The sequence below is a fragment of the Pelobates fuscus genome, chromosome 4 (assembly GCF_036172605.1).
Source record: "Pelobates fuscus isolate aPelFus1 chromosome 4, aPelFus1.pri, whole genome shotgun sequence".
NCBI classification, from domain to species: domain Eukaryota; kingdom Metazoa; phylum Chordata; class Amphibia; order Anura; family Pelobatidae; genus Pelobates; species Pelobates fuscus.
Window position 1 is genome coordinate 263,624,653 of NC_086320.1, and position 15,423 is coordinate 263,640,075.

At 37.3% G+C, this 15,423-nt stretch overlaps 1 protein-coding gene across 1 annotated transcript in view; it reads left to right on the forward strand.

Moving 5' to 3' along the window:
• The window catches only part of VPS41 (VPS41 subunit of HOPS complex), a 312,102-nt gene that overhangs the window by 280,659 nt on the left and 16,020 nt on the right, over positions 1-15,423 (forward strand). The window contains exons 24-26 of the mRNA XM_063450642.1: positions 2,006-2,146; positions 8,319-8,455; positions 13,170-13,269. Of these exons, the coding sequence (XP_063306712.1) occupies positions 2,006-2,146; positions 8,319-8,455; positions 13,170-13,269 (378 nt within the window). The remainder of the gene's footprint in view (positions 1-2,005; positions 2,147-8,318; positions 8,456-13,169; positions 13,270-15,423) is intronic.

The window sequence follows — 15,423 nt, forward strand, 5'->3', positions numbered from 1 at the left end:
TTTACCACAGGATTTTTTCAAAGGAGTGTTCCTCTAATTCCCTCTTTTCTCAGCAGTTCCTACCAGTACTTGACACGTAACTACTTTACTCCTTCCATGTTCCCTTACAGCAGGTTTCCCCAAACTCTGGTCCTCCAGATGTTGCTGAACTACAACTCCCATGATTCTCAGCCTATCTATTTCATTCATTGAATCATGGGCGTTGTAGTTCAGCAACATCTGTATAGCCGGAGTTTGGGGAAGCCTGCCTTACAGTTTTAAGTGATGTATCATCATCCCTCATATCAGTCTTCTTAGTTCCTGTTTTTAGAACTATTCTCTCTACTCTCGACTCCATATTGGTATAGCTCCTCCTTCACTTCAATGTTGCATGCCTTTTACCTTCATCAGATTTGGTTACCTCTCCCTTTTTAATAGATATTCTATTCATTAGAGGGATACTGTATTCCTGTCTGTTTCCCTACAATTACTTTGCCTTACAAGTTCTAATGTTGCCACTAGCAACAGATGAGCTGATATTCATGCCATGGGTTTTAAGTGTTTTAGTACAATATGTTTAATTGTGCCTCGGGTTTCTTTGATGGTCTACTCATGGTTCACCATCACTGTGCATATCACATGTATTTTGATAACAGATTCACATGTAATGACCAACGTATTTGGTTTTCATGTCATGCTGTTATTTTGATAGATTATTTATCGCTTAATGTGGCATATAATAAGATGAACTAGAATGACTAGTTTGGAGGGGAGTGGTGTCTGTATTATAATATATATATATATATATATATATATCGATCAGAAATACACTGTAGACAATGTTCGTTTATATATATATATATGTTTTTCTCCACATTCAAATCTCTCAACGGGTCATGGTGTTTAGTACTCCAAATCCTCTTCTCAAACTGTCTGTACATTGAACTAGCAAAATCACCACCCAATGTATGGATTGTAAGGAAAACTACTATGAAAATCATGCTCCCTCCCATTCAGACTATCAGCATAGACTCTTTGCCGATGTCAGTTTGAGAGAGAACATGCCTAGCTGAGCAGACTGTGCCAGGCACTGGGAAGCAAAACAAGGCTTCCCAGAGAGGGGCTAAACCGAAGTGAAGGTTGCAGTCCACAAAAGAGGGGTGATGGCAGCACTGGAACCGTTGAGCAGTTTTCAGTTTTACATAAAAATTATGAAGACACATGGAAGGTGAGTGAAAAAGTTTTTTTAGGCACAATAAATATAATTCAACATAGTACACAAGTCCATGACAAGTTCACTTTAAGTTTTGGATAAGAAAAAAAAAAAAGCCATGCCTCACCTTTTCACTATAGCTCACGAAAGAAAACTCCTGTAACTTACCTGAGTGAATCCTTCCAAAGGTAGATCTTTATGAAAAGGCAGTTTTTTAAACAGCAATACAGCAAGTACTGCAAATTGTACGCAGGTGGCACTGCTCAAACAAGGGAGCAAACATGAGGTTAGTGTGTCGTTTGATGTATACATCAAACGTTGTGTGGGTGGATAGAGTGGCCCATGGTGGTGGTGGGGTTACAGTATGGGCAGAAGTATATTATGGACAACGAACACATTAATTTGTGCATTTTATTGATGGCATTTTGAATGCACAGAGATACCGTGACGAGATCCTGAGGCCATTCAAGAACTCCGCTCTCGTAGGGTTCATGTGGGAAAGTCCTGTGGTTTTCTCTTGCCCTAGCTGTTGCAGGAGGGTTTCCAGCTCCAGATAGCTCCGAGACCTGTAGGCAGTCCCCTGGTGTGGGAACAGCATCGCCTTCGGTGTTCCCCAACGATAGGGTATGTCCCTGAGGCACAGCTGTTATAGTAGCGGCTGTAGGGCTTTTCACCAGGTGAGGGTAATTTCCTCTTTTTTTTTCATGTCATTTCAGCATGGAAAATGTGTTTACAAATAGATCTTGCTAAGGGTATACAGCATTTGTGAATACTGTGTTGATTTACATTATACTCCACACCTTTGTCTTTCAGGCCGAATGGGAAATAGCCGCAAAGCCTTACAGATGATCATGGAAGAACTGCACAATGTTGACAAAGCTATTGAGTTTGCTAAAGAGCAAGATGATTCAGAGTTATGGGAGGACCTCATCCTGTATTCTATTGACAAACCGAGTAAGAAAAAACATGGTGTATGTGTCGGTTATGGGTTTGCAATAGAATGTTGCTGTAGAATAGTTCAAGGTCATCTGTCATCTTGAGTCATCAACTGCAGCACTAGAAATGTAATATGTTTTATGGACAGCTTCCATTTTTACCTTCCCAGTCAGTGCTCCATTTACATTTTAACAAAAGTATTTTGAATTCTTGAATTCTTTCTTTATCTTATACTTGCCAAAATAGAGGATTTGCTGTCAGCTATAGCCTCTGAATTAAAAGCTGTCATGACTCTGATAACAGAGGATGTCAGTAGCAGATTGCGGAAAAAGGTGCAGGTCCATTTAAATGGACCAGTAAAATAGAAATGATCGCTGACTTTTTTTTTTTCTTTCTTTCTTTTAAAACATTTCAAATTGCATGTATATTTCATAAAACGACACATTGAGCTAACTGAATTATTTCTTAAAAGTACCTTGAACTAAAATATGCACCCATGACTATTGCATAGGATATGGTAAAAAGGCTTATATTCCCTCTTTTTCATAACAGCTCACTAACCCTTCACTGGAAGAAGCTATGTATCCTCACATCCAAACCAAACCTTGCATTGTGTGCACCATACAAACAAATCCTACATTACTTGTATAATGTCTATAGTAGACAGATTTATTTCTCCTCAAAGTACCTGAAAGAAAATGCTTCATGTGCACAAGATAAAAGCGATATTACCGTCATGGGTACTTGCATTAAGATAATTTTCTAGCAAACATTGAATATAGACCCTTCTGTCTTGGATGATCATACCAAAAACACAGACACCTTTCTCTGAAATAGGTGCCAGGCTCCTTATTTCATTTCAGAATTTGGCGTCTTCATGATGATGTTGAATGCTTTACTTCTGCAGCAGCCAGGCCCCGCCCTCGTATTCTCCTGGTTATTATGCTTTTTGCATCTATACAACCCTAAATTTGTTAAATGATGTAGATAGTCTATATTCATATAGGATATTTAAAGTCTGAGTCACAATTGGATTGTATTTTTTTTTTCTCTTCAATTTGACCATTTTTATTGTTTTTTGGGGTACGGAAAAGAAGGGAGGTATTAGAGGGGGTAAAAGATTTACATATTTATCCATAAAATTCCAGAAAGATTTACATGATTCACTTTTTCCATTCTTATTTGAGTTTTGTAAGGCTATCTGAGTGTAAAAGCTTACTGAGGTAGACCTGTGATCAGTGTGTTAGTATGTTTGGGCCTTCCTTGTGGTAATATCCTATTAGTGGATTCTGGGGTGGCTGGATGCCATGGTTCAATATGGTGGGATTTAATGTGGTAGGGGGAGAGGTTTGTATACTTCTATAAAAGGATTTTACCAATACAGTATAGTTTCTCTCATTTCAAGTATTACATTCCCTGATTTATATTTAAATATATACCAATATTCTCATGTACAGAGAATCTAAGCATGTAGAACTAGGATGTGTACCGTACTGGACATTCATTTTTACAGAGATTAATGGCTTTCCCTTTCTGTGGCTTTTTTTCCCCGTCTTTACCACGAGAAGTGTAATTTTTCTTTTATGTAGGGAAAGGAAACCTTAGAGGCTTTGTTAAAAATGTGATTAATAAATATGTATGAATCTGCAGCAATAAACCATTACACTGGTAAATGTGTTCAGTCTGGGGTTGTAAAACAGTTGACAGAAGTGATGAAATTCTCCTGTCTTGGTGTTACAAGTTAACAATATGAGTCCCTAAACTATAATAGGAAACATTAGCATTTAGTTCAGAATGTCCCTAAACAGATTTGTTTATATTTCTTAAATTTATTAAAATGCACAATTCTAACATAAATACTTCAAATTCTATTCAGTTATGCAAGATTTCTTTTTTCTTTAACTATGTTGATATGTGTCTCCAGGGCATATTATCAGATGCAACATCCAACATCATTTTTGATGAAGCAACAGTCCTGGATGTACACAGAGCTGGCTATGTCACTGGCACTGCATTGACCATGACTGCTGAAGCTGTTGATCCTTGCTTAGCATCACTAGAGGCTAATTATTGCAGAGTAACATATTAACAAGTGGGAATAACAACAATAACTGAACCTGGGGTCCCAGATAAAAACAAACAAACAAAAAAAACAATCTGGTAAACAATGGTTCAGACGTTGCCCATTAATGTATTGTCATTAATTTTACGAGTTACTAATGTGAAGGTAATCCTGTAGTCAATATGAGGCAAGAAGCTTTTCCTCGGGCGTCCACTGAGAGAGCAGGAGGAACCACAGGTCATTTGAAGTTGGTGTTTTTTTTTTTACTTTCACTCAAAGCATATACATTTCACACAGTTAATATTTAAAGATTACTCGGCTAAGTATGCATTCTTTTTTCTGTTTGTGAATATATTTTGGTCATATTCTTATATCCTTGAAAACCTAAATACTTTTTTTTTAAATTAGTATTCAGAATAGAGGTTCCTCAGCATATAGTCTATTTCCTCCTCTGTTTTGGAAACCTGTTGAGATCATGTCAGAGTGATGCAATTATTATCTATCTCTGCGAGAGGCATTCCAGTGAACAATTCCCATTACTTCTCTGCCTAAACCCTTGCAAAATTAAATGTGTCAAACACAATGTACATCCCTACAGAATATAATAAATATCTTATTAACATTCTAAGACACTGGCAGTAAAATTGACTTCTAGAAGCTCTGAAACATACATGAAATTGATCTAAATTGACTGACTAGAGCCATTTTTTGTAGGAAACCAAGGAGGAGCTATAGATTGTTTCTGTTTTATTAATGTGACGATATGTACTTTATCTCAACAAATAGAATGTACACCAAGCATTTCAGACTCAAAGGCTAACTCAGGCCAAATATACAAGGCTTACGTTTATGTGGGCAAAAAAAAAGAGAATTTGCCGTAGACCAACACAAACTTAAATTAAGTGTCAGCGCTATATGTGATAGCCTTGCAGTAGGCTATCAAATAAATGTGCAAAATCAGCAACTTAACACTGTGAATTAATATTAGTATGTTAACCTCTATATCACAATAAGTTAGATTATACACATAAACTGATAAAACTTGTTTAAAAAGTCCAAAAGTTCCGAGTTAAAGTCTTTAGGGGGTTAATCTTTTGTTGCAGCAGTATTGTAGCATCCGTGGATACACTGTAGCTCAAAGTAGCTTGTGCCTTAAAAGGATACAAAAAAGCTTTCCATGGTGTAAAACTGCTGTATTCATATAAAAAGAAAACCTTGCCCCCCAAATAGAAACTTACATTAGCAAGTGGTGGTACTCGTCTCCAAGATACCACAAACACATTTAGCAAAGTCAGAGGTTTTTACAGCCGTTTACCGTCCACTGGTCCTTGCAGTACCAAAAAAAAAAAGGTACTTTCTATGTACATATTTATGTAATATGTTTACATAATTAAGTAATTTTTATTGATTGCAATTTGAGGGACCTGCCTGACAACCCAGGCCAAAAGTCCTAAGAATTTTATTTGCTAGACCTGTATTTAACCCTGTAACTTTCTATGACACCCTAAAACCTGTACATGGGGGTATTGTTTTACTGTGGAGACTTCGCTGAACACAAATTTGAGTGTTTCAAAACCGTAAAACATATCACAACGATGATATTGTCATTGAAGGTGACGTTTTTTGCATGGTATAATTGTTGTAATGCGTTTTACTGTTTTGAAACACTAATATTTGTGTTCAGCGAAGTCTCTCGAGTATAAAAGTACCCCACATGTACAGGTTTTATAGTGTTTATGAAAGTTATAGGGTCAAATATAAGGGTCAAATTTGTTTACATTGAAAATTGATGATTTGGTTATATTGCCTTTGCGAGCGTATGGTAGGCCAGGAATGAGAATTACCCCCATGATGGCATACCATTTGCAAAAGAAGACAACCCAAGGTATTGCAAATGGGGTAGGTATATTCAGTCTTTTTTAGTAGCAACTTAGTCACAAACACTGGCCAAAGTTAGCGTTTATAATAGTTTTTTGCATTTTTTAACACACAAACAAATATAAATGTTAACTTTGGCCAGTGTTTGTGACTAACTGGCTACTAAAAAAGACTGGACATACCCCATATTGAATACCCTGGGTTGTCTACTTTAGAAAAAAAATATGTACATGTGAGGTGTGATTCAGTGATTTATGACAGATAACTGTGTTACAATGTCACTATTGATACATTTTAAAAATATATATTTTAAAACCGCAATGTCCTACTTGTACTTATAGCCCTATAACTTGCAAATCCCCCCCCCCAAAAAAGCATGTAAATGCTGGGTGTTTTTAAACTCAGGACAACATTTTGAATCTATGTAGCAGTTTTTTTCCATTAGCTTTTGTAGGTAAGTAAAATATTTTTCAAGTTTTTTTTTTAATTTTTCACCATATATTTTTTTTTTTTTTTTTTTTAAAGGGACACTATAGTCACCCAGACCACTTCAGCTCAATGAAGTGGTCTGGGTGCCAGGTCCCTCAGGTTTTAATCCTGCAGATGCAAACATAGCAGTTTAAGAGAAACTGCTATGTCTGGATAGCCACTAGAGGTGCATCTGCAACACTGGAGGCATATTATGCCTCCATCACACAGAGCGCAACCGCATTCGGCTCAGCTGACGTCAGGGGGGGAGGAGAGGCGGGGTTTTTAACCCTTTCAGCGCCATGGGAGGGGGACCCTGAGGGTGGGGGCACCCTCATGACACTATAGTGTCAGGAAAAACGCTTAGTTTTCCTGACACTATAGTGATCCTTTAAAGTAAACATGATACAAATAATGGTATGTAAAGAAAGCCCTTCTTGTCCTGAAAAAAAACAATATATGATTTGTATGGGAGCAGTAAATGAGAGAGTAGAACATTACAGCTCAACACAAACACCACAAAAACAGCTCTGGTCCTTCACGTACAACATGGCCAAAACAGTCCGGTCCTGAAAGGGTTAAAAGTAGACAAAACAAAAAAATCATTTAGAAAAAGTAATGAACTAGACATTTCCTGATACATCAGGAGTTCAATACACATTTCAATAATAACACCAAAAATAAAATCACACAAAAACCAAACATGTAATAAAACAACAAACAAAATAAATCGGAACATGCATTTCTAAGTAGTTGTGCTGCTATAAAGACAAAAATATATACAAAATACATATTAAAGAACCGCTCATTTAAAATACATTTTAGACTAGACAAGGCTACTTAAAATCACCTCTCTTAGCAAACAAATATGGGGATTCAGTTACACCATATGGGCATGTTGTGAAAAGCCCACCACTACGTTGCAGTACCCTAACATTGGTGGGTCCTAAACTAATTTTACCAATGGAGATTAACATGCTAAATGCAATACTAACTGCTTAAGCTGCTTCCAGTGAATCACCTCAAATGTATGCTTTCCTGTGGTCAACTCCAAAGGGGACACTTATAGTAAAGTATTGTAAAGTAAAGATGTGTGTGCACGTTATTCCTTAATCTGTATTTTGGATATATTTTGGTTCCCTTTTTTTTCTATGTACATTTGAAATCCAGACCAAACCCCTTTTTGGTTTGAGCACCCTACCCCTCCCATCCCCTAAAGGTGCATTATTTACATTTGGTATGACTTGGGTCCATGGTTGGCTTGATGCAGATATTCCAAAATTGGGAAAAAGGCTCAGTTACCCTTGATGAATTGACGCAGATACATCAAATTGGTTACGTTTTCCTAACAAAGAATTAGATATCAGTATTAATATGAATTTAGCATAGGAACTGTACAGTTTAAAAGAAAAAGAAAAATATTTTTTACTAGTTCTAAACTAAGCTCCCAGTGCAGCTATGAATTAATACCAGACTTTATTTTAACTTAATGTAATTGATGTGGCATTTCATCACATGTGTGCTGTAAGGTTTCTTTTTTGTTTTGTTTATGGGTTGCACAGAATAGGAAAGTGTGGCCCTATCCGTATAACATCCCAGGATGATACCTTCTATACTTCTATATATTCCAAATTTACTCAGTGGGTAGATTTGGAAGGAATCTTACATCAACATGCATTTTCATGTTTTTTGTATAGACATGTAATGTGTTAAAAAAACATTGCATATGGATGTATAGGAACTTGAAACTTATGAGTTTAAAATATTTGTTTTCATCAACAGAATTTATAAATGGTTTACTGAACAATATTGGGACACACGTTGACCCCATCCTCCTGATTCACCGTATTAAGGAGGGAATGGAGATTCCCAATCTGAGAGATTCTCTGGTTAAAATCCTACAGGACTACAATCTCCAGGTAACTATCTACAGCTCTACACTATATGTGTAACCCTGACAAAATACCTTAACACATAAAATGCATGAAAATCTATTTAGGTTTTTAGCTATATTGTATGGTTCCATACTTCAGAATTCAAACTAATTTTATTCACATTTGTAGTTATCAACTTTCAAAAGCTACCCACAAGATTCTGATCCATTATGATTTGAATATTAAAGTGGACAAAGATATAAGTATCTTGACATCAGAACCAGCACTTTTTAAGAAATTCCCGGAGTCTGTTGCAAAAATTGACAAAATTGTAATAGACCACATCCTAATCGCAGCTACGTCATGTCGTCCTCGATACTGGAAGTCTAAAAATCTACCTACACGTAGAAAAATTTTGACCATGGTTTTAGATAGTAAAGCAAACAAAATGTCTTCTAGAAAGAATACTCATTTATATGCAAACCTTCAACATACTTGGGAAGAATATATATAAAAAAAAAAACTTACTGCTTATAGAATATATATTTTGTTAAGTTCAAAGATGTATAAGTAATGTTTTGTACAATATTCCAAAAGTTTATTGTTGTGGATGGATCCCCTTTCCTATTTCCAAGTTTCCCTTTCCTTCCCCGAATAGTATGTTTAACTATTCGTTATTATTTGTTGTGAAATACATTATAACCTTAATTAAAAATATTTTAAAAGATTCTGAACCATTGTGATTTTAACAGTATTAACAAGCCATCTAGAATGTACTGGATTTAGTTATATAAACATTTAAAGGCTCGAGCACAAAGCAGTATAGTGCAAAGTATTAAATATCCATTTAATATATTTTACAGAGTCACTAAAGTCACCATAACAACTACAGCTTAATGTAGTTGTTCTGGTGAGTATAGTCATTTCCTGCAGGCATTTTCAGAGAGAAGGCAGTTTTTACATTGCCCCCTAGGGACACCTCCAGTAACCACTCCTGAGATGGCCACTGGAGATGCTTCCTAGGGCCGTACTGCACAGTGTGCATCACTGCCGTTCAGTGTCTCCACGCTCTGCATTGAGGCGCTGAACTGTCCTAGGGATGCATTGGTTTAATACATCTCCATGAGGAGGTGCTGTTTGGCTGTGTCCCTGTCCCGCCTCCTTGCCAATTAGATTGGCTAAAAACACACATATTGAAGATGTCATCAAGGAGGCGGATCGGGGGGCAGGGTCAGCGCCGGCAGACCTGCTCAACACTGGAAATAAGGTAAATTGTATTACCTTTTAGTGGTTTAAGGGGGATAAGCCACCTAAATGGTGGTTTTAACACTATAGGTCAGGATACATTTTTGTGTTCCAAACCCATTAGTGTTCCTTTAATCTCAACATTCCCTGGCCATAACACATTGCTACAAATGTAGTTTCACATCTGTAATGGGACGTTGCTACTAAAAGTGTATATATGTGTACATAGGTACGTATGGTCTGCCAGATTTACAAGTAAATTCCAGCAAGTCAAATAAATTTGATGTCCGTTCCAAGGTTACAATTTCAAGGTAATTGCGAATCCCGTTTAATTTGCAAATACTTTTATTTTTATTTTTAATTGGCTCTTATTTTTGTTGTGCAGATACAGACAATATCAGCAGTTATATGAATAGGTTAAATACATCAATTCCAATGATGAAAATAAGGCACTGGTTGTAGATGTTATGAAGGAAACACATACAAACATCAATTAACTTGTATAAGGCATATATATGATAAGTAAGGTAATAGACGATAGAGTTCACACAATTTGTTTACTTGTTTAAGAATGAGAAAATTGTACCTGCGGTTTTTAAAGATTAACATGGTAAAAATACATCTCCTTTTCAAACAATATCAAGGGTACTCAATTGACTAAATGTTGGTCTAGAATTAGCATGAGAAGAATTAGGCTATTTATAGCTGAAACAAAGTAGCTAATAGAGTAGCTAACAGAGTGGTACACTGACCGGAAAAAAACATACAATCAAATATTTCCAAGGGCTTAAAGGATCACTATAGGGTCAGGAACACAAACATATATTCCTGACCCTTTAGTGAAAACCCACCATTTAGGTGGCTAGCCCCCTCAGAATGGGTTAAAACTCACCTTATTTCCAGCTCTCCACGGGTCTGCCGGCGCTGGCCTCGCCTCCTTGGTGACATCATCAAAATTACCGCTTTTTAGCCAATCCAATGCTTTCCCATAGGGAAAGCATTGGATTGGCTAAAATCAGCAAGGGGTGGGACCAAACACCATGGCCAATCAGCACCACCTCATAGAGATGCATTGAATCAGTGCATCTCTATGAGGAAAATTCAACGTCTCCATACAGAGCGTGGGGACACTGAATGGCAGGGCTGCCTACTGTGCAGCCCTGAGCCAGGAAGCCCCTCCAGTGGCCATCCGAGGAGTGGCCACTTGGAGGTGTCCCTAGGGGCAATGTAAACACTGCCTATTCTCTGAAAAGGCAGCGTTTACATGAAAATGCCTGAAGATAGCAATTATACTCACCATAACAACTACATTAAGCTGTAGTTGTTCTGGTGACTATAGTGTCCCTTTAAGAGAGGATTGAGTAACATAAAAATAAATAAAGCTGAAAATCATCTAAAAGAAAAAAAACAACACTAAAATGAACTGTGTGCAGAGAAAGTGACCTGACAAAACTATCAGACTCTCCGTCGGAAAATGGCATGAGACCAGGGAAATAGAGAGCGGTTGGAAACCCATTGTCCTCTATGCCCATAACTACTAGGAGCCAAGCAGCCTCCAGGCCTGCCTGCAGGCATTAACACCATACTCCTTATTCGGGGCGCTCCAGGTGTGCCAAATTGTCCCATATTCTGAGCTGCGTCTGTTTGTAGTAGCTGTGCAGCATCTCCTCTGGACTCTCAGGGGTTGGGATCTGTCGGGGAATGACCCTAGGTGCCTGCACCCTATAAAAAGTAGTCATCTTCCGTCCAGTGCCATTTTGCTCATTGCCAGCAAAGAATGAGGACACCGAGGTATTCTCCAGCATCCAACTTCGTAAGTTGGGATGTGGTGATGTGAGGTGTTGTGGTGCAACAGACATCACAGATGGTTTACACAGAGTTGGTAGCTAACCTCTGTCTGCCAAAATGACCTACATAATCAGTCAAATTATTTTAGTAAGTCGCACTCCGTGTGGACAGTAATGTCAGCCATCACAGGGCTGTTAAGTACCTTGTAAAGTAACAATAAGAGAGGTGACTGCACCATGACTAGCCTTGTGGTGTGCTCATGTTGGTCAGTGTGGGCCAGGATATTCTTTGAAAAAAGATAAAAAGGAAATTTGGTGTAGTTTGTTCTTTATTTTCCAGTCAATCTTTTTCGTGAATCATTTTTCAATTAAGACAGAAACCATTATCCATCATGCTGCAGCTCTGCTTGATTGGCACTTTTGTAGAATATTGGATTTCCCCCTTAGTTTTAAAGTGCATTACTTTCATTACTTAGTGAGGTGTAGTTTATAGATTTCTTACTGCTTATGTAAATGTACATCACCTTTTATTTCATTTTATTTATTCCCATATCAATAGATTACAAGTAGTGATTTTGACAAACAATATCACTGTAGATTGCCTTTCAGTGTTGCATATTTTATTAATAGAAAATTTAGTATTATGCCATCTGTATGCTGATATTTGTATGCAGTTCTAGCTGCTTCATAAATAGATCAATCCCATTTCATTCATTAGGAAATTTCATTTCATTATAAAGCTGCAATTACTAATACAAAAAAAATTGTAATAGAAATTACAAAGGATTTTCCCAGTCGCCTTTTTGTCTTGCTATCAATATAGTAATGGGGAGAAATCCCATCCCCAATAATTGCCAGCTGGTAGGTGCTATTTAGAAAATAAAACAGATTGGTGATTATTCCTTTATACAACCCCACACCCATGGGCTTTGAGTGTGGGACATATTAATGAGAGGGTTGACAAGCCACCACCCCCTAAATAAAAAGTGCCATACCTACCCCCTCACCCTAGTCATAAAGAGAAAATAAATCTACTTCCTCTTTTAATTTTTTTTTTAATAAATAATATATATATATATATATATATATATATATACACACACACACACACACACTTGCCTTAAGAAGTATTATTTTCTTCGTCCCCAAAAAAGTCTAAACAAACAAAAAAAGGAAATAACCTGACACTACTCTTAAAATAAAACAAGCCAATCAGAAAGGCCTCTCCCATCTTGAAAGCACAGTTTCTGCAGAGCCCTTGCTGGGCTCACTGGGATTATTTTTTTTGTGGCACATTTCTTCTTTCATAATTGTGTAGGTTAAAAAAAGGCATTTCTACTCACCCCTACATCTGAAACCAATAAAAGGAGTGGAAGGTACTTTTTTAGTTAGCTATCAACCATGGTCTGGAAGGACACGGGGGACAATGCAATATTTATCCTTATTCTTTTATTAGTCCCATGGGACTCCCTTTTGGTTCATCCAAATTGTTTTCCTGAAATGATCGCCTGGACAATATTTATCTTAACTGAAATGATTGCATGGGATAAAACAATACAACTAATGCAGAATGTAAGGAACTGTTTAAATTGAGGAGAAAGTAGTTTGTGTTAATATATATTTATTATAATGTGTGCATTATTATAATAATTTTAACTTAATTCTAGAATTATGCAAAGGCATATAACATATATATATAGCATAATTTAATTATTTTTGTTTTACAGATATTACTAAGAGAGGGTTGCAAGAAAATTTTAGTATCTGATTCTCTTTCATTGTTAAAGAAAATGCACAAAACCCAGTCAAAAGCCATACTGGTGGATGGTAAGTACAATACATAATAGTATATATTAATATTTATATATAAAGTGCCTATTTAGATAGATACATACATACACACACGTAACATTTACATTTATTTTTTTAAATGTTAACCAAAGAAATGGTTATTTGTCACTAGTCTTACAGATATAGCAATTTTTTATTTATTCACAACTTGGTTGAAAATGTAAAGACATTTAAAAAACAAAGATATTTGTGTAACTGTAACAACTCACTGACCATTTACAAACAAAAAGTTGTTAATTTTTGTATTTTTATAGCTATAATTTAATCTTCTTACACTTTCTACCCTTTTTAACATATGTGTAAATATGTGAACATTTTACTCTCCAAATTCGTTTACTCTCTTCTAACCTCTACACCTATCATGGGCGGCTCTCAGCACAACTAAATGCTTGTACCTCGTATCTTGACTACAGTATTATGCTCATCATTGGCCTCTCTCACGCCTACGTTTTCCCTTTGCAATCAAAGGCAACTCTCTAATTAGGCAGTTTATGTGTCCGCCTAAGGCTTCTTGCTCACTGAGGGCCTCTCAGCCGTCTAACTTACCTAACTGGAGAGCAGGGCGTGTAGCATGAAGGCTGCCAATTATTAGGAGGTGCGAGGAGTGACAGCAGCCAGCCACTTCTTGCACTGCCACAGATCCGGGGGAGGGAAAGATAGCACCATCATAGGTATCAAGTATTCCAGCCGGTCCCTAAAGATTAAGGGATAACCTGCAGTAATTGTTGAAAGCCTGGGTGAAGGTTATATCTGTGAACGAGCTGGTCTGTCCTTGCCTGCCTGCACTGGCCAGGTCCTTTACTCTGCAGCACATCAGGAAGCTATTGAGGGACAGAGTACGGAATCAAATTTTAAGCCCCTCCTTCATTAAGGTTTCATCACACTGCATGTACCAGTAGGCAGCAGCACTGTACCGCCAGAGTAACTGGCCTAAAAATTTATTGCAGTTAGAGAGGAAGATACTGCTTGTAAACAGGGCCACCATCATAAGTGTACAGCCCATAAATCAGTTAAAGTGACTGGCCATTCTTTGGCGCCTGCAAGGGGCTCTATAATGGTACATGGTCTGCTTGGGTAGCACACTGTGGAATCTGGTAATTGCACAGACGCTTTACAAGGTACAGCCTCTCCACATGAACAGCCTCACTGGGAGGAAGTGGTGTCCTATCTATTCCTACCAGTGCTCAGAGGAGGCCATGCAGGAAGACATAAATTGCCCATAACAGTTCCATGAATACAGGCCACAATTTAAGTTGTATCCCCACTGGACCACAGGGAAACAATAGATAAAGATTAGGGTAGATAAAACCTCTTAAATTTCAATATTTGCATTTATGTGGGTCTTTGTTAGTGGGGGGCCATATTTACATATCTCGCCTAAGGCCTTGCCAAGTCTAGAGCCACCTCTTCTTACAGTCCATTATGAATGGTACTGCCAGACACATCTATCAGCCTTTCGTTGTATCATATGACTCACCCAGCTGTCAGTCATTACGCTGACTCCTGAAAGTTTTCCGGTTCAATTCAAAATCCAATATCTTACCTTTAAAACTCTCTAAAACAAGCTGCTTGGCGATGGTCTTGTTGCCCATTCCAGGCTTGTGTAGGTCTACAATCTAGTCCCTGACATCCTTGGACAGCTCTTTGGTCTTGGCCATGGTGGAGAGTTTGGAATCTGATTGATTGCTTCTGAGGACAGGTGTCTCTTATACAGGTAACGAGCTGAGATTAGGAGCACTCCCTTTAAGAAAGTGCTCCTAATCTCAGCTCGTTGCCTGTATAAAAGACACCTGGGTGCCAGAAATCTTGCTGATTGATAGGGGATCAAATACTTATTTCACTCATTGACATGAAAATCAATTTATAACTTTTTTGACATGCATTTTTTCAGAATTTTTTTTTTTATTATTCTGTCTCTCACTGTTAAAATACAACTACCATTAAAATTATAGACTGATCATTTCTTTGTCAGTGGACAAATGTTCAAAATCAGCAGGGGATCAAATACTAATTTCCCTCACTGTGTAAAACATACAAAATACATAATCCAGCACACTCGCTCATTCACTAAATGGTGATTTCAAGTCTCACAGATTGTAATAGTTTTATTTAAAAACACCTCACCTAGGC